The 20,796-nt window shown below is 44.5% G+C and overlaps 2 protein-coding genes across 2 annotated transcripts; one reads left to right on the forward strand and one right to left on the reverse strand.

Moving 5' to 3' along the window:
* The first annotated feature begins 583 nt into the window (after positions 1-583).
* On the forward strand, positions 584-6,074 carry LOC142209032 (nicotinamide N-methyltransferase-like). The gene is made up of 4 exons (XM_075277968.1): positions 584-734; positions 3,393-3,600; positions 4,182-4,444; positions 5,908-6,074. The coding sequence occupies exons 1-4, from the start codon at positions 584-586 to the stop codon at positions 6,072-6,074; spliced, it is 789 nt and encodes a 262-aa protein (XP_075134069.1).
* A 2,569-nt stretch (positions 6,075-8,643) lies between these two features.
* Positions 8,644-19,621, reverse strand: LOC142209862 (nicotinamide N-methyltransferase-like). The gene is made up of 3 exons (XM_075278902.1): positions 19,456-19,621; positions 17,874-18,081; positions 8,644-9,073 (listed from the first exon to the last, which is right to left on the reverse strand). Exons 1-3 carry the CDS (start codon positions 19,604-19,606, stop codon positions 8,644-8,646), a joined length of 789 nt encoding a protein of 262 aa, XP_075135003.1. The 5' UTR covers positions 19,607-19,621.
* Positions 19,622-20,796: the final 1,175 nt, after the last annotated feature.

Below are 20,796 nucleotides of genomic sequence, written 5' to 3' on the forward strand. Positions count from 1 at the left end.
CTTGCTAATGTCTCTTTAGCTTAAATTGGGGTTTGTGTCCATCCATTTGGGGAGTAAAGAAGGTTTCCAGGTATTTTCCCACTTTGATAGAGGTTTTTTTGAATGTGTAAAGTGTGTAGCTGTTAGGCTGTGATGTTGGGGTAATACAAGGACTTTGGTGTGTTAGATGCCCCCAGACATGCTTCCCCTGCTGGCCCAGTTACATTGCAGAGGTGTCGGCATCATTTCCTGGGGTGTCATAGTGGACTTGGTGACCCTCCTGTGTCGAATGGTGGGATCCCCTGAAACGAAGCATTTTTTCCCATAGACTATAATGGGGTTTGATATTCATTCGAATAGTCCAATATTGAGAGGCTATTTGAAATGAATAATGAATATTGAATATTTTACTGTTCGCTCATCTCTAATCATTTCTTTTCCCTGTGACTTTCTCTCCCCATGACTGGCTCATGAATATAATAACACATGATGTGATAAGTAAATGTAACTATCCCACTAATGTACAGAGATCCCAAGTACTTCTATACAGACCTTGTGCACCAGTCTAGAAGGAATCCCAATGTCTCTACCACAAGACTACACGATGGATCCCAGACACTGTAAACTCTATCATATACATGACCAGGATTCCAGACAATTTCTAGACCATTATTTTTCAGATAAAGCTGAAATGATCTTTGGAAAGGACATTCTGGCATTTCCCATAACGTGTTTTGCAAAAGCTTTCACTGCAGGTATGTATCTGGATTGTTTATGGTTAATTTATTTTGCATAATTGAAACAGCAGAAAACCATAGGGAAATAGAGGTCAGGGGAGGGTGCAACATGCTGGGGAGATATTTATTTCTTTGCCTTAGATGACGGAAATCTAGAACTGGCCCTGGCTATAATAATTAAAGAAAAAATAAAGGCTTAATGATTGGGTAAAAACAAAAATATTGGTCGTCAGTGTTTAGTAGTATCACTTTCCCTTATGTAGTCATCAGAATCCAGAAAATCTTTATGAAAAGTGAAAGGGCAATTCAAATATTTTGCTTATAAACCTGCTGTCATTGGGCAGTTTGGGGACTACCAGTTGGGGCTCATGTCACTTCTTGATTTCTCACCAATGATAACCCAACCCTGATTTAACAGAGCCCCTACTAAGCTCGTGCTATTTCAATTAGTGGTATATTTGATGTATCAGGGGGGTCTCTGCGGGCCCGTCAGGGTCTGGGGTACCGTGGCAGCTGCAAGACATTAACCCCACTCCTCCCAAGTACCTGAAGTGGGTGAAGGGAATAGAGACACCACCCCCCCCTACCTACTCTACCCACTTGAGCAGTCAGACCTTTTTCCCTATCAGTATGTTTTTTTTTGGAATATGGGATGGAAATCCATGCAAACACGGGGAGAGCATACAAACTCCTTGCAGATGGTTTTTTGCCCATGGCGGGATTTGAACACCAGGACTCCAGCGCTGTAAGGCTGCAGTGCTAACCACTGAGCCACCGTGTGGCCCCCCGGGCAGTCAGACCTTTTATCAGGGTTTTGGCAAAACCCTACAGCTAGGGACACAGCTTTTCTTGCTACCCGATTTCCCAGCTAATTTATTTGAATATCAGACGTCATATGCACCCCAAGACCTGCTATAGTTACAGACTTTAATGAGGAACCATGAATCTAATAACAATAACCAAAAAAGTAGACTTTATTTTCTCAAAAGAATGTTTGAAGGCAATGATGTCAACTCCTAGGATTTCAGACTATTGTCTCCCTACTAAATATAACCCGATCTCATATGCACTAGTACAAAAATTAGGGGGAGTCTTTCAGGATCTTTATCTCTTGGCCATAAGGGAGACAGACAAAGAAGGCATGGCACCGAGCTGATCCTAGTGTATAATCCTTGATAATGAAGAAATGGTAAATGTTACAGGTGACTGCTCACCTGTTAAGGTTGTGTGGGACACAACAACCAACCGTTTTAGATAGAGATGAGCGAGTAGTATTCGATCGAGTAGGTATTCGATCGAATACTACGGTATTCGAAATATTCGTACTCGATCGAATACTACTCGCTATTCGAATGGAAAAATTTGATGCAGAACCAGCGTTGATTGGCCGAATTCTATACAGTCGGCCAATCAACGCTGGTTCTTCTCCTACCTTTAGAAGTCTTCTCCTCCCTGCATCCCCGTGGCATCTTCCAGCTCTGAATTCACTCTGCCAGGCATTGGGCCTGGGCAGAGCCGACTGCGCATGCCCACGCTACAAGAAAATGGCCGCTTTGACTGTAAGCGGCCATTTTCTTGTAGTGCAGGTATGTGCAGTCGGCTCTGCCCAGGCCCGATGCCTGGGAGAGTGAATTCAGAGCCGGAAGACGCCGTGGGGACGCTGCGCGGAGAAGACTTCTCGGAGGATCCAGCCCGACCCTCACTCGTGGACTTGGTAAGTTCAATTTGATCGAATGTCGCCTACCCCTGAAACTAGCATTTTTCCTCCATAGACTATAATAGGGTTCGATATTCGATTTGAGTAGTCGAATATTAAGGGGCTACTCGAAACGAATATTGAATCTCGAATATTTCACCACTCGCTCATCTCTAGTTGTAGATATAGCAGGCAGCTGCTTGCATCCATCATGAGGATGTCAGGACAAGTGGACAAATGGATCAGCCTCCGGTAAGGACAGGTAAAGGACAGCGCTCACCCAAATAGATACAGAAGAATGATTTTATTGTTATAGGACATGTTTCGGGCTGTAGGGCCCTTTTTCAAGCGCAAATTGATCCTGCCACAGTGGGTCACAAAGTATTGTACTCCTACTTTGTGATCCACCATGGCAGGATCAATTTGCACTTGAAAAAGGGACCTATGGCCCAAAACATGTCCTATATCAATAAAATCGTTCTTCTGTATCCATTTGGATGAGCGCTGTCCTTTACCTGTCCTTCCCAGAGGCTGGTCCATTTGTCCACTTGAAAAAAAAAAAACCTCTTGCTCTGTAGGATTTATCTGAATTGCACCAACCACTCAATGAATCAAATGGGCGCTGTGTAATGCTTAATTTCCACCGTGGGGGCGCTGCAGGAAAATTCTGTTATCTGGTCACCGTTGATCCCAGCAGAGGACACTTTGTGATTAGTTTATTGTCAAGGGAACCTTCTAAAGAGTCAGGACTGTCCAGAGTAGAGAAACTTTTTCATTTGTTTTCAGATTTAATAGATTAAGGATAGCAAAGCTTATCCTATAAAACATTTTGGGGTTATTTTTGTGTTTTTCTTGTTTTTATGTATTTGAGATGTAATATTTCTCTATTTTCTGGAGATGATATAGACATATGGTGTTATCTACAACATATATTATGGTTTAATGTGTTGGTTATTTCATTATTTGGATTTTCCTTGCAGGTCATATCAAAGGAGACATCTTGCTTGACCTCAGCTTTGGTTCCTTGGTTCATCATCTGTATTCGGCCTGTGAGTGCTTCAAAGACATCATAGTGCTGAAGGACAAAGACAGATGTATCCTGGAGCTGAAAAGATGGACGGACAAACGTACCGGAGCCTTTCATTGGGGTCATGTCACAAAACTACATGTAGACCTAGAAGGGAAAAGGTGAAGTACTCTCTACCTGTAATATTCAAACACAGACTACACCAAGCTGTTATCTTGTTGGATGTGTCCCACATAGACTCATTGTGTAATGCTGTTATATCATGCTCAAAGACCCACCCAATGCTCATTTATACCAGGACCAAAACTTTACTTGGTTTCATTGCCAAATGGGTGGTAACTTTGCATGAGATACTCAGGATATACAGCATACAGAGGTCCCATCCCTAAGAAACCACAGTTTTACAGCCCACTCCGTTGTAGACCCTCATTTGAATCAACACTAAAAGGGCTTATATCTTTGGAATGTCTATGAATTGACTTGACTATACATATTACCAAAAAATTCTGGGTGACTGCGCCTATCAGATGACGTATAACACTGGGCTTTTCAGATAGGTGACAGGTGATCCTCTTTAAGGCTAATTCTTCAATATGAATTCTTGGCCAATTCCTTTAATATTCAAGTCTCGCTACCATTAATAGGAAGTCAATAATCAAGAGATGACAACTGAGCTTTTGTTTTACTTTATTGATGATGACTGGGGGACAATCACTTTTTATACTTTCTCCATTTGTTTCAGTCACCAGTTGGAGGACAAAGAAGTAAAAGTGAGATCATCAATGCAACATGTTGTGAAATGTGACCTCGAGAAAGAAAATATGACCGAGCCGATAGTTTTACCTCCAGCCGATTGTATCATCAGTGTATGGTTACTAGATGCTATCTGCAAAGACCAAGATGACTACATCAGATATCTCAGGAAGTTCTCAGGATTGCTGAAACCTGGAGGACGCATTATATTATTTGGGAGTTTAGGTATAACATATTATATAGTTGGGAACAGTGGCGTAACTACCACCATAGCAGCGGTAGCAGCTGCCACAGGGCCCGGGACATTAGGGGCCCGGTGACAGCTGCTACCGCTGCTATCATTATTCTCGGAGGTCTTTTCGGACCCCCGAGTATAATGATCGGGGCCCCCTGTTGGTGGAATACTTTCCACCAACAGGGGGCCCCGAAGCTGCAGCAACGGCTGAGACACAGGAGCTGCATGTAGGTCTGTCTCCTGTCAGCGCTGCAGGACGCTCCCCCTCTCTCCCCCCTCCCTTTCTCTGCTGTCCTCTGCCCACCAATGAGAGGAGGAGGCGGGGCTTATCCCTGCCGAGCTCCTGCCGTCTGCACTGGAGGAAGAAAGGAAGAAGGAAAGTGAAACTAAAGCTACACAGGTACGTACTGGGGTTACTTATTACTATCAGGCATATGGGGGGATTACTTGTGTTTTAGTAACTCCATGTGCCTCATATTAATAGCAGTTAACCCCATCATCTCCCTCACATTAACCCCTGTTTGCCTCACCATAAGAGTTACTGATATGTGAGACATATGGGGGTAATAATAATGAAGATACTTTATTATTACCTCCATGTCTCTCACATATCAGTAACTCTTATGGTGAGGCAAACAGGGGTTAATGTGAGGGAGATGACGGGGTTAACTGCTATTAATATGAGGCACATGGAGTTACTAAATTGTAATGCACAGGACCAGATTTTTTATCCACAATTTGTCCTGGTATAGCGGTCAGCGGGTGACATGACAGTATTTAGTCCTGTAGGGGCCACTATGGGACATAATACTGTGTGCAGGGGCCAGTAAGGGACTTAATAGTGTGTGCAGGGGCCACTATGGGGGATAATACTGTGTGCAGGGGCCACTATGGGGGATAATACTGTGTGCAGGGGCCACTATGGGGGATAATACTGTGTGCAGGGGCCACTATGGGGGATAATACTGTGTGCAGGGGCCACTATGGGGTATAATACTGTGTGCAGGGGCCACTATGGGACATAATACTGTGTGCAGGGGCCACTATGGGGGATAATACTGTGTGCAGGGGCCACTATGGGGCATAATACTGTGTGCAGGGGCCACTATGGGACATAATACTGTGTGCAGGGGCCACTATGGGGGATAATACTGTGTGCAGGGGCCACTATGGGGCATAATACTGTGTGCAGGGGCCACTATGGGACATAATACTGTGTGCAGGGGCCACAATGGGACATAATACTGTGTGCAGGGGCCACAATGGGACATAATACTGTGTGCAGGGGCCACAATGGGACATAATACTGTGTGCAGGGGCCACTATTGGGTATAATACTGTGTGCAGGGGCCACTATGGAACATAATAGAGCGCGCAGGAATGCATAGGAGGGACTCGGTCGAGATCTTCGGTGTCGGGGGGGCCCCATGTCAAAAGTTTGCCACGGGGCCATTCCTAGTTACGCCACTGGTTGGGAAAGAGAAGTTCCATGCCTTCAGCTATGATGAGGATTTTGCCATAAAAGCTCTAGAAGGAGAAGGCTTTATAATAGATGAGTGTAAGATTCATAAGAGAACATCTGTGAGTGATCTTGTTGACTATAAGGCTCTCATATTCATTGTAGCTCACAAGGAGAAGTCGCTCTAGGTATAAATGATGTGATATGAGTATAGTCATAGTTGATAGATAATATTCATTATACTCATAGACTGTAAGCCCTCGTGGGCAGAGCCCTCTATCCCACTGTTCCAGTTGGTCACAGTTAGTATTGATTGCACTTATTTTGTGTATTTTATGTATTGCATGTAAATCCTCAAACATTCATCATCATGGAATTAATGGTGCTCTAGAAATAATGAAAAATATCTTTGTATCATGTTAGCCAGTGGATATGAAATATAAATAAATAAATAAATTAAATAATTATATAAATAAAATAAATAAATAAAAAATTTTGGGGAGTCTTCAGTAGTTGATACCTTTATTAATGGCTAACTAAAAATGATGACATATTGCAAGCTTTCAAGATTACTAAAATGATCCCTTCATCAGGCTGGTATAACACAATATCTGAAGGCAAGCATATTTATACAGGAATACGGTGTTAGATGCAAAATTGATGGAAAGGAGAACATGCAAATAAACAGTTCAAAAACATATACTGTATATAGTTATACAGTTATACTGTATATAGTTGTATACAGTTCACAGGAAGGTTGGTTCTCAAGTGGATCAGTAAATGTATACCTCCAATAAAAAGTTACAACATCTATTTGGCACTGAACAGGTGTCCCTAGACTTACATGAAAAGTCAATTCAGAGGGATTTTAAGGATACATTTTATATATATCAATAATAACATGAACATTACATAATAAATACATACAAGTGGCCAAAACCCCTTAAAATATACTTAATAGTTAAACTAGATTAACAACTCAATTCAAAAAAGTTGGGTTGCTGTGTTGAACGTAAAGAAAACAAGAAGGACATGCTTTGAAAATCTCATATAACCATATTTTAGTCACAATAGAACACAGCCCACGTATCAGAAGGTGAAAGTTACAGAAGTTATAGGACACCTATCAGAATGATACGTTACACAATAGAAGATATATATCATATATAAGAAGGTGTAAGTTACACAATATAATGTAGAACATATATCAGAAGGGAAAGTGACACAATACAGCATAGATCACATCATCAGAAGGTGGAACTTAACTTAACTCAAAATAGTCTTATTTGTTTGTATGTTACATCATTTTATAGTATCAGTTTTTTGTAAAAAAAAAATATGTTTTATATACATCTTTTCCTCTGGTGCTGGATTGTTTTTTTAGTTTTGCTACCTGATTGATGATATGTTCCACTTCCAAGGGAATACCCGTGCACGGCAGGGATTCTCGCTGACCATCAGAGACATTCTCTATTAAGGGAGGGGCTGTATTTTTTGTTTACCAATTTTTGAAAGGAATGAAGACAATTTAATGTCATACATGAATCTTTATTACAACAGTAATAACATTGCCAAAGGCAGAAGCTGTAGCATATCCCCAAATGTCCCATATGATCACAAGTCCCAGTATTATTCAATGCAAAATGGTGAAAACAAACCAAAAAATAAATTTATAGTAAAATCAAGGGGGCGCACACAAAGTTCATCCTTGCCACAATGCTCCTCTCATCATCATTAATGTCTAAAATGCAAATTAAAGCACAGAAAAGTTTGAATAAGGGGGTGGAGCTTAATCGTGCAACGGGCACACTAGTCCCGAGCCCCAGGGAAAGCGTCATATTAGCATTCTCCTGTTCATCACCCAAATCGGACATCTGAATAGGGAAACAGAGGAGGATCCCCATTGTACTGATCCATCTCTACTTTGAACTAGGTTACCCACTGTTCTGCTAAAGCCCTCCTCTTATTCAAATTCCCAGAGGTGTTGGTTAGGGCACCCCTGTTGCCATCTAAAATTATATTCATCTATCATAACAAAGTCTATTGTGTTCTTACTTTATGCTAGCCTTACAATATATGCAAGCTGTGTATATTACTATAGAACAGTGCTCTGCACCCTCCACCATTTCGCTTTATTCCATCCATAAGTTTGTATTTTACGTTATTTCATTATATTGTTTGAAGCTTATTACTTATTTTTACCAACTGTAAACCAAACTTTATCCATAAATTACATTTATGAACATTTCCTACACTTGCCATGTATACAGCTCCTATATTACTTCTATGCTCCCTCGAGTGGTTCCCACATGATACTGTATACATTTCATGTTGGCCTAAGGACTAGGGTTGTGAGCGATCGGGATCTGAAAAGATTGGATTCCGATCGGCCATCGAGTAAATTTCACGACCGCGATCGGAATTCCGATCCCGATCTTTTCCAGTGGGATCGAGGTCGGAGGTTATCTCAAGATCGGCTCAACCCTAAAAGTGACTTTTCCCATAGAGAATCATTGACTAGGGTTGAGCGATCGGGATCGGGATTGGGATTGGCTAGAAAATGATCAGAAATCGGATTTTAAAATCAATCCTGAAATCTCAAGATCGGCTCAACCCTTCCAAGGACATCTATGCAGTGGCAAATGGGTATTGAAACCTTTTATTGGAAATACATTGGTTAATCCTCCTAATGTATACCCACAATGGAAAGCTCAAATATAATCTGACAAGGGTTTAATTTCTTCCATGCATTTCTACTTAGAGCTCCTTCTCCTTGCGAGCTACAATGTATATCATAGCCTTATAGTCAGTAAGGTCACTCACATTTGTTCTCTGTTGAACCTCACAGTCATCTATTATAAAGCCGCCTCTTTCTACAGCTTTTTTGACAAAATTCTCATCGTAGCCAAAAGTTTGGATCCTGTCTTTCCCCACCATGTAATATGTCATACCCAAACAACCAATTAATATGAAGTGTCCTCCAGGTTTCAGCAATCTTGAGAACTTCTTAAAATATCTGATGTAGTCTTCTTGATCTTTGCTGATCACATCGAGTAGCCAAGCACTGATGATACATTCAGCTGGAGGTAAAACTATCGGCTCGGTCATATTTTCTTTCTCGAGGTCACATTTCACAACATGTTGCATTGATGATCTCACTTTTATTTCTTTGTCCTCCAACTGGTGACTGAAAGAAATGGAGAAAGTGAAGAAAGTGATTGTGCAACAGTCTCTGGAATATTGGTTTGCAAATACTGGTAGAAAGACCTAAATTCAACCAAAGCTTGTGTACTAAGTGTCCAGCTCACACAATGCCCTTCTAACAAACAGAACATGTTTAATATTATACAAATCATGTTAAATGAGAATTTTAACAGAGTTGTCCAAATTTTCTTATTGAAGAACTTTCCTCAAAGAGGGCGAGTCACCTCTCTGAAAAGCCCAGTGTCATACATCATCTCATCAGTACTGTGATCGGAAGTTTTTGGGCGTTTTGTTGATTCAAGTCAGTTCAGCCATTCCAAGATATGAGTTCATTTGGTGTTGACTCATAGCTATGAGTAAGGGACAACAAAAGGAGTTCGGAAACACGTAAGCTTTGGACTATGCTCCTGTATCTTGTATGGACGCACTATGTAAGAGTGTCTTTTTATTTTTTAGAAATGAAGGAAAAGTTATATTTTAATTTTTGGTTTGCTGGATACATTTTCACATTGTTGCACTACAGAAGGTAACTTTAACTTTTGGAAACTAAATTACAATAAAAAAAATTAAGAAAATATGAAATTACAAAGCATAGTAAATAGAGATGAGCGAACACTAAAATGTTCGAGGTTCGAAATTCGATTCGAACAGCCGCTCACTGTTCGTGTGTTCGAACGGGTTTCGAACCCCATTATATGGGGAACAGATACTCGTTAAGGGGGAAACCCAAATCCGTGTCTGGAGGGTCACCAAGTCCACTATGACACCCCAGGAAATGATGCCAACACCTCTGGAATGACACTGGGACAGCAGGGGAAGCATGTCTGGGGGCATCTAACACACCAAAGACCCTCTATTACCCCAACATCACAGCCTAACAACTACACACTTTACACACTCAATACCACCTCTCTGACAGTAGGAAAACACCTTGAAACATGTGTATTTGGCACTTGCAGTGAGGAGAGCTTGTCACCAGCAGTGAATTTGGCCCTTGTAGTAAGTTGAGGTTGGCACCAACATTTGTTTTGAAAATCAGGGTGGATTGAGCCTCTAACCAGCAGAGTTTGGGCAAATTCATGGTGGATGGAGCCTCTAAAAACCCCAGTTTGGACCAATTCATGGTGGAGGGAGCCTCTAAAAACCCCAGTTTGGACCAATTCATGATGGAGGGAGCCTCTAAACAGCCCAGTTTGGGCAAATTCATGGTGGAGGGAGCCTCTAAAAACCCCCAGTTTGGACCAATTCATGGTGGAGGGAGCCGCTAAAAACCCCAGTTTGGACCAATTCATGGTGGAGGGAGCCTCTAAACAGCCCAGTTTGGGCAAATTCATGGTGGAGGGAGCCTCTAACCAGCCCAGTTTGGGCAAATTCATGGTGGAGGGAGCCTCTAAAAACCCCAGTTTGGACCAATTCATGGTGGAGGGAGCCTCTAAAAACCCCAGTTTGGACCAATTCATGGTGGAGGGAGCCTCTAAACAGCCCAGTTTGGACCAATTCATGGTGGAGGGAGCCTCTAAAAACCCCAGTTTGGACCAATTCATGGTGGAGGGAGCCTCTAAACAGCCCAGTTTGGTCAAATTCATGGTGGAGGGAGCCTCTAAACAGCCCAGTTTGGGCAAATTCATGGTGGAGGGAGCCTCTAACCAGCCCAGTTTGGACCAATTCATGGTGGAGGGAGCCTCTAAAACCCCCAGTTTGGACCAATTCATGGTGGAGGGAGCCTCTAAACAGCCCAGTTTGGACCAATTCATGGTGGAGGGAGCCTCTAAAAACCCCAGTTTGGACCAATTCATGGTGGAGGGAGCCTCTAACCAGCAGAGTTGGTGGAAATCAGGGTGGAGGGAGCCTCTAACCAGCAGAGTTGTGGGAAAGCAGGGTGGAGGGAGCCTCTAACCAGCAGAGTTGGTGGAAATCAGGGTGGAGGGAGCCTCTAACCAGCAGAGTTGTGGGAAAGCAGGGTGGAGGGAGCCTCTAACCAGCAGAGTTGTGGGAAAGCAGGGTGGAGGGAGCCTCTAACCAGCAGAGTTGTGGGAAAGCAGGGTGGAGGGAGCCTCTAACCAGCAGAGTTGGTGGAAATCAGGGTGGAGGGAGCCTCTAACCAGCAGAGTTGGGGGAAATCAGGGTGGAGGGAGCCTAGTATTAGCAGAATTGTGCAACGCTTATGGTGGATGAGTATGAGGATGCGGAGGAATTGGAGAGGTTGAGTACAGACATGGAGTTTCATGTTGGGGTGCTTTACACAGGTGGGCCCAAAAATGAAGGCTCTATCCAGTGGTGGTTCATTTTTATCAAAGTGAGCCAGTCGGCACTCTCAGCTGACAGAAAGGTGCGCTTGTCAGTGATGATGCCACCAGCTGCACTGAACACCCTCTCAGATAGGACGCTGGCGGCAGGACAGGACAGCACCTCCAAGGCATATAGGGCAAGTTCAAGCCACAGGTCCAACTTCGACACCCAATACGTGTAGGGCGCAGAGGGGTCGGAGAGGACAGGGCTGTGGTCGGAAAGGTATTCCCGCAACATGCGCCTATACTTCTCACGCCTGGTGACACTAGGACCCTCCGTGGCGGCACTTTGGCGAGGGGGTGCCATCAAGGTGTCCCAGACCTTAGACAGTGTGCCCCTCATTTGTGTGGACCGGTGAGAACTTGGTTGCCTACTGGAGGAACTGCCCTCCCTGCCGCCAACGTCACATGCTGGAAACATCTCCATCATATTCTGCACCAATTGCCTGTGGCAAGCATTGATGCGATTGGCCCTCCCCTCTACCGGAATAAAAGACGAGATGTTGTTTTTATACCGGGGGTCAAGGATAGCAAAGATCCAGTACTGGTTGTCCTCCATGATTTTGACAATACGCTTGTCGGTTGTAAAGCACCCCAACATGAACTCAGCCATGTCTGCCACAGTGTTAGTTGGCATGACTCCTCTGGCCCCACCGGGGAAGTTCAATCTCCATTTCCTCCTCATCCTCCATGTCTACCCATCCGCGCTGCAACAATGGGACGATTCGAAGTTGCCCGGAAGCCTCCTGTATCACCATCACATCATCGGACAACTCTTCTTCCTCCTCCTCCTCCTCCTCCTCCTCCTCCTCCTCCTCCTCCTCCTCCCATTAAACGCAGTGAAGCGGACAGATGTGTGGACCTACTCTCCAGCTGTGACGGATCGGATGCTATCCCTAACTCCTCTGTGTGATCTGAGTTATCCTGATGTCAATCAGGGATTCTCTCAGAACACACAAGAGCGGGATTGTAAGGCTCACCATCACATCCTCAGAGCTCACCCTCCTTGTGGACTCCTCAAAGACCCGTAGGATGTCACAAAGGTCTCTCATCCATGGCCACTCATGGATGTGAAACTGAGGCAGCTGACTTTGTGGCACCCTAGGGTTTTTGTAGCTGGTATTCCATCAAAGGTCTCTGCTGCTCAACCACTCTATTCAACATCTGAAACGTTGAGTTCCAGCGTGTGGGACGTCGCACAAAAGCCGGTGTTGTGGCACATGCAGGCGTTGCTGGAGAGATTTTAAGCTAGCAGCGGCTACTGTCGACTTGCGAAAGTGGGCGCACATTGCGCCGCACTTTCACCAGTAGCTCTGGAACATTGGGGTAGCTCTTTATGAAACGTTGCACCACTAGGTTGAAGACGTGGGCCAGACATGGAACATGTTGGAGTCCGGCAAGCTCCAGAGCTGCTACCAGGTTCCGGCCGTTATCACAAACGACCATGCCTGGGCCCAGGTGCAGCGGCTCAACCATATTGCCGTCTCATCGAGGAGGGCATCCCTCACCTCGGAGGCAGTGTGCTGTCTGTCCCCCAAGCTGATCAGCTTCAGCACAGCCTGCTGACGTCTACCAACGCCAGTGCTGCAACGTTTCCAACTCGTAGCTGGGGGTCAATCTAACAGCGGGAGGAGGAGACGGTGGCGGAGGAGGAGGCGGTGGCGGAGGAGGAGGCGGTAGAGGAGGAGGAGGAGGGGGGTGTTCTTCTCGTGTCCTGCCAGGAATGTTAGGCAGGGAGACGAGGTACACCGGGCCAGTTTGGGAAGCAGTCCCAGCCTCAACTACATTCACCCAGTGTGCCATCAGTGAAATGTAGCGTCCCTGTCCGCATGCACTTGTCCACGCGTCGGTGGTCAAGTGGACCTTTGTGCAAAGCGCGGAACTAAGGGCCCGCCTGATGTTGAGTGACACCGTGCTGGTGCAAGGCGGGGACGGCACACCGGGAGAAGTAGTGACGGCTAGGGACGGCATAGCGAGGTGCCGCAGTTGTCATCAGGTCCAGGAAGGCGGGAGTTTTCAACAAGCCGGAACGCCAACATCTCCTGGGCCAGCAGTTTAGCGATGTTGGCGTTCAAGGCTTGTGCGTGTGGGTGGTTGGCAGTGTATTTCTGCCGCCGCTCCAATGTCTGAGAGATGGTGGGTTGTTGTAAAGAAGCGCCTGATGGTGCCTTTGATGGTGCAGGAGAAGGAGATAAGACAGGAACAGGGGAGGATGAGGGAGAAGTCAACAAAGTGGCGGAGGCAGATGAAGTGGTGTCCTGGCTCATCCTCTGGAGTGCATCGCCAGCACAGTCAGCAGTGGCAGTGGGCAGAGGCAGTGGCAGAGGCAGTGGCAGTGGCGTGAACGGCGGGCGGCCTTTGTCCTGCCGTTGCTGCCTGCCACTGATTCCAGTGCTTGGATTCCAAATGACGGCGCATTGAAGTGGTGGACAGGTTGCTCTTCTCAGAGCCCCTAATCAATTTCGTGAGGCAAATTGTGCAGACAACACTATATCTGTCCTCGGCGCATTCCTTGAAAAAACTCCACACCTTCGAGAAACGTGCCCTCGAGGTGGGAGTTTTTCGGGGCTGGGTACGAACTGGAACATCTTGGGAGATTCCGGGTGTGGCCTGGCTTCGCCTAAGCTGCTGACCTCTGCCTCTGCCTCTAGCTACCCTTTTTGGTGGTGCACCTGCCTCAACATCCACACTACTTTCCCCGCTTGACATCCCCCCTGTCCAGGTCGGGTCAGTGTCCTCATCATCCACCACTTCCTCTTCCAACTCCTGTCTCATCTCCTCCTCCCGCACAATGCGCCGGTCAACTGGATGCCCTGATGGCAACTGCGTCACATCATCGTCGATGAGGGTGGGTTGCTGGTCATCCACCACCAAATGGAACGGAGATGGAGGAGACTCTAGTGTTTGAGCATCTGGACACAGATGCTCCTCTGTTAGGTTCGTGGAATCGTGACGTGGAGAGGCAGGTTGAGGGACAATGAAAGGAGCGGAGAACAGCTCTGGGGAGCAGGGACATTTGGGGTTATTGTTCTGTGAAGCTTGGGAATTTTGGGAGGAAGGAGGACAAGACTGTTGGGTAATAGGAGGAGAGGAGGCAGAGTCTGACTGGCTGCTGGACAATGTGCTGTAAGCGTTCTCTGACAGCCATTGCAAGACCTGTTCCTGGTTCTCGGGCCTACTAAGGTTTGTACCCTGCAGTTTAATGTGGCAAGCAACCCTGGCACTGTGGAGTGGCGCAATGCTTGCTGCCCCACAGGAGTAGGCACGGGACGCCCTGTGGCTTCACTGCTACCTTGCTCCCCAGAACCATTCCCCCGACCTCGCCCACGGCCTCGTCCATGTCCCTTTCCGGGAGCCTTGCGCATTTTGAATTCCCAGTTAGAAATTGGCACTATATACCAGTAGCAAAAATTGTGGGTGCACGTAACCCCAATATATTCTTTGAATTACCAGTCAGAAACTGGCACTATATACCAGTAGCAAGAATTGAGGGTATTTATAACCCCAATATATTCTTTGAATTCCCAGTCAGACAATGGCACTATATACCAGTAGCAAGAAATGAGGGTATTTATAACCCCAATATATTCTTTGAATTCCCAGTCAGACAATGGCACTATATACCAGTAGCAAGAAATGAGGGTATTTATAACCCCAATATATTCTTTGAATTCCCAGTCAGACAATGGCACTATATACCAGTAGCAAGAAATGAGGGTATTTGTAACCCCAATATATTCTTTGAATTCCCAGTCAGACAATGGCACTATATACCAGTAGCAAAAATTGTGGGTGCACGTAATCCCAATATATTCTTTGAATTACCAGTCAGAAACTGGCACTATATACCAGTAGCAAGAAATGAGGGTATTTATAACCCCAATATATTCTTTGAATTACCAGTCAGACAATGGCACTATATACCAGTAGCAAGAAATGAGGGTATTTATAACCCCAATATATTCTTTGAATTACCAGTCAGAAACTGGCACTATATGGCAGTAGCAAGAAATGAGGGTATTTGTAACCCCAATATATTCTTTGAATTCCCAGTCAGAAACTGGCACTATATGGCAGTAGCAAGAAATGAGGGTATTTATAACCCCAATATATTCTTTGAATTACCAGTCAGAAACTGGCACTATATGGCAGTAGCAAGAAATGAGGGTATTTGCAACCCCAATATATTCTTTGAATTCCCAGTCAGACAATGGCACTATATACCAGTAGCAAGAAATGAGGGTATTTATAACCCCAATATATTCTTTGAATTCCCAGTCAGAAACTGGCACTATATGGCAGTAGCAAGAAATGAGGGTATTTATAACCCCAATATATTCTTTGAATTACCAGTCAGAAACTGGCACTATATGGCAGTAGCAAGAAATGAGGGTATTTGTAACCCCAATATATTCTTTGAATTCCCAGTCAGACAATGGCACTATATACCAGTAGCAAGAAATGAGGGTATTTATAACCCCAATATATTCTTTGAATTCCCAGTCAGACAATGGCACTGTATACCAGTAGCAAAAATTGTGGGTGCACGTAACCCCAATATATTCTTTGAATTCCCAGTCAGACAATGGTACTATATACCAGTAGCAAGAAATGAGGGTATTTATAACCCCAATATATTCTTTGAATTCCCAGTCAGACAATGACACTATATACCAGTAGCAAGAAATGAGGGTATTTATAACCCCAATATATTCTTTGAATTCCCAGTCAGAAACTGGCACTATATGGCAGTAGCAAGAAATGAGGGTATTTATAACCCCAATATATTCTTTGAATTACCAGTCAGAAACTGGCACTATATGGCAGTAGCAAGAAATGAGGGTATTTGTAACCCCAATATATTCTTTGAATTCCCAGTCAGACAATGGCACTATATACCAGTAGCAAGAAATGAGGGTATTTATAACCCCAATATATTCTTTGAATTCCCAGTCAGACAATGGCACTATATACCAGTAGCAAGAAATGAGGGTATTTATAACCCCAATATATTCTTTGAATTCCCAGTCAGACAATGGCACTATATGGCAGTAGCAAAAATAGTGGGTGTATATAGCCCCAATTCTATTGCTAGGGGACTTGCAGGGTATTTCTGAGGTGAAGGTGGGGGGGCACACCGTTGGAACGGGGATTTGGGGTGTATATATGGGGTATACGGGAATACACTGTCAGTGTATTCCATTCAGGATCCTGGGAAAGCTGGATTGCGGCGATTGAGCCCGTCAGTGCCACGTTACACTGACAAGCTTCTCCCTGGAATTGAAGTTATATGTAAGCCCAATATATTCTTTGAATTCCCAGTGAGACAATGGCACTGTATACCAGTAGTAAAAATTGTGGGTGTATATAGCCCCAATTCTATTGCTAGGGGACTTGCAGGGTATTTCTGGGGTGAAGGTGGGGGGGCACACCGTTGGAACGGGTATCGGGGTATATATCGGGTATACGGGAATACACTGACAGTGTATTCCATTCAGGATCCTGGGAAAGCTGGGTTGCGGCGATTGAGCCCGTCAGTGCCACGTTACACTGACAAGCTTCTCCCTGGAATTTAGCTCTTATAAGAGCTGTTGGTTGTCTTCTCCTTCCTATCCTAGCCTGTCCCTGCCTACCCAGAATCTAAGCCCTAGCTAACTGGACGGAAACCTCTGTCCCCGGTGAATTGCAAGCTCAGAATGACGCGAACCTGGGCGTCGCTGTTCTTTTAAATTAGAGGTCACATGTTTTCGGCAGCCAATGGGTTTTGCCTACTTTTTTCAATGTCACCGGTGTCGTAGTTCCTGTCCCACCTACCCTGCGCTGTTATTGGAGCAAAAAAGGCGCCAGGGAAGGTGGGAGGGGAATCGAGTAATGGCGCACTTTACCACGCGGTGTTCGATTCGATTCGAACATGCCGAACAGCCTAATATCCGATCGAACATGAGTTCCATAGAACACTGTTCGCTCATCTCTAATAGTAAACAACATGAACATAACTCATACAATAAAACTAGAACAATATTCATATTGATCACTAAATAAGATAAATGCAAATGGTTCAGTGTTTTTTGTTTTCTATCTAAGTCTGTTTTCCAATATTATTATACGCAGTCTGAAAATGTTTAGCCCCTTGAAAAACATGGTGGAGGGGGGGGGGGGGTTGGAGGTTCCCAGTACGGAACTCCAAAAATTCCTGATTGCAGCTCTGCCTCTATAACATCTCTGCAATCAAACCAAGTAAAGTCTTCGTTCTGGTATATATGAGCATTGGGTAGTTCCTTGAGCATGAAGTGACTGCAATACACCAACAGTCTATATGGGGGGCATCCAGCAGGGTAATAGTTGGGGTGAGTTGGGTGGTCACAGTTCGGTGTAGTCTGTGTGTGGTTATTACAGGTAGAAGATAACCTGCCTAACCATTCCCTAGATCTGTCTCCCTATGTTCTCTATGACAATGACAGTGGGTTTTCCTTAATAGTTAGACAAACATTTCACCTTGTTCCTCCTATGTCTACATGATGTTTTGCAGCATGGCCCCAATGAAAGGCTCCGGTACGTTTGTCCACCCATCTTTTCAGCTCCAGGATACATCGCTCTTTGAGCTTCAGCACTATGATGTCATTGAAAAACTCACAGGCAGCATATAGATGATGAACCACGGAGCCAAGGCTGAGGTCAAGCAAGTTTCCACCTTTAACACAACCTGCAGAAAAATCCAAATATTAAACAACTAACGAATGAAACCATAAAATATGTTGTTTCCCAAAATACAAAAAATAAAACAACCCAAAAAAGAAATATAATCCCGAAATGTTTTATAGGACCTTATTTGATACCATTAATCTATTAGTCTATAAAACAAATTAAAAATATTCTCGGCTTTGGACAGTCCCCACCTAGAAGGTTCCCTTGAAAATAATATAGTAACAAAACGGTCCCACACAGTGATCAGTTTTCAGTTTTTTATCAATTTTCCTCCAGTGCCCCACAGTGGAAATCAATCATTACATTAGATAGATTATATTAGATTTCTACCTTAGATAAGGAACTAAGACTATTTTTCTTAGACTACAGCTCTATATGGGTAGACTATGCACATCACACTCTCAATATCCATATGAGTTGTGGATCGTTACCGCGCCTTATCTTAGGTCCTTATATCCTATGGCTAAAATACCAGCTGAAATGCGTCAGCCCCTTTTCCTGGACTTGTGTGTTTACCGTGTGTTACCAATATGACTCGTATGAATTTGTATACGTGGTTGTTAGACTTATTTATGGTATGGGGTTGTAACGTAGGCCCTCAAGTCAGTAGTCAGCTAGGGCTCTTGACCGGCCTTTTACTGGTCCTAGCTAGTGCTGTGTGTGTGTTGATGCCCCGACAATTGGGCTTTACATCAGTATGCTGTGTTTGGGATTGATCCTACCCCAATACACTTGGGCTATGGTGCTAATCTCTACTACTAGCCCAATTTAGTCGCACCACACCTTATACTGGCCTCACACTGCACTTGTTGGTTTCTAACAACCACTTTTTAGCTCCCGCATTTGGTACACATACACTTGGCTATCCAAGTTGGTTTTCTTAACTTTTTATACTATATTTAATAAAAGTTACATAGTTGATGAGGTTAGATAAAGACATCAGTCCATCAAGTCCAACCTATAACCCTACAATCCCTACAGTGTTGATCCAGGGGAAGGCAAAAAAACCCCATGAGGCTCGTGCCAATTGCCCTATTTCAGGGGAAAAAATTCCTTCCCGACTCCAAATCTGGCAGTCAGTATAAAAACCCTGGATCAATGTGTCCTTACATTTTAATGCACCTTATATACTTTTTGTTTGTTGGGTATGCCCTTTGATATTATCCACAGGTTTTCCTGGTGTCTGTAGACTACATAGGGGAAGTGGTTCTACTAAACCCTGATGCTCAATACTTTACAATACACTCAATGATTACTCGGATCCCTTTACTTGTTATACCTGAGCAGTCTGGTTGTCCCTTCTAGTCTTTCATATCTCAAAATAAATAATTGTCATGTAAATAAATGAAACATAGACAATCCAGATACAGACCTGTTGAGAAAGTGTTTATAAGCTTTCTAATGGGAAATACCAGGGTGTCCTCTCCAAAGACCATTTCAGGTTTATCGGAAAAATAATGCTCCAGAAATTGTCTGGAATCCTGGCCGTGTATATGATAGCGCTTATAAGAACAGGGATCCATCGTGTAGTCTTGTGGTACAGATAATTCCTTCTAGACTGGTGCACAAGGTCTGTAGAGAAGCACTTGGGATCTCTGTACATTAGCAGGATAGTTACATTTACTTATCACGTCATGTGTTATTATATTCATGAGCCAGTCATGGGGAGAGAAAGTCACATGGAAGAGAAATGATATTTACTTAAACTTTTTTGATTTTTTTTATCTTTTGGTAACCCTTGATATTCCTTCTTTGTTTATCTGTCATGAGCAAGGAGCACTGTACTGCCAATGGTATCCAAATGATTATCAGCAGAAGGCCAGCTGTCATACATGGCTGGAGTCCGGCTGCAACTGTGCCATTAAAGATATCTTTGATCTGGAACGTTTAACTCCCTTTGTGACCATCCTGTTTTAGAAAGACCAACTGCTATCAGGAAAAAGTCCCCTATGCCTAGTATTGAGTCCCAGTAGACTTTTGTGATTGTCCCTCCATTCACTGCCTTGGGATTGTGGGCATTGGCAGAGATTGCAGTCCCTGGATCCTCATATCATTAAAAGACGCCCTACGTGTAGGGTTGCACGATCGTGTTCGGAAAAGATCGGATTCCGATCAGCGATCGAGAAAATTTCACGATCGCGATCGGAACTCCGAACATGATCTTTTTAGGTGGGATCGAGATCAGTACTATTTCCCACAATGCTTTGCTTAGCCTTCATACTGAGTATATGCTCCGCTCATTTTGAGTGGAGTGTATACTCAGTGTGAAGGCTCCGCTGCGGTTCCATAGGAATGAATGGAAGCAGCCGGCACACAGCCTTAACCCCCTGCGCGCTGGCTGCCTCCATTCAGTCTAATGGGAGACTAAACTAACATCTCTAGTAGCTACTTTCCTCCAGAGATGGCTGCTCCGGTGCCCGGTGTTGTTCTTCTTCGTTTCGCTGCTGCCGCCTCCCACGTTAGTGTTTAAAGAGCTATGAAGAAGGCGGGGCTTGTGGCTTAGGAGAGTGTGGGCGGGTAGATGTGACGTCTCCCCTCCCAGTACCCGCCCACACTCTCCTAACCCACCCACACTCTCCTAATCTAGGAGGCAGGGGGCAGCGAGGCGAAGAAGAACACCGGGCACCGGAGCAGCCATCTCTGCAGGTAAGTGAACACTAGGGGGGACTAAGTAGCCAGAGGATTAAAAAAAAAATCCTCTGGCTACTTAGTG

This window comes from Leptodactylus fuscus, chromosome 6, assembly GCF_031893055.1.
Source record: "Leptodactylus fuscus isolate aLepFus1 chromosome 6, aLepFus1.hap2, whole genome shotgun sequence".
NCBI lineage: Eukaryota > Metazoa > Chordata > Amphibia > Anura > Leptodactylidae > Leptodactylus > Leptodactylus fuscus.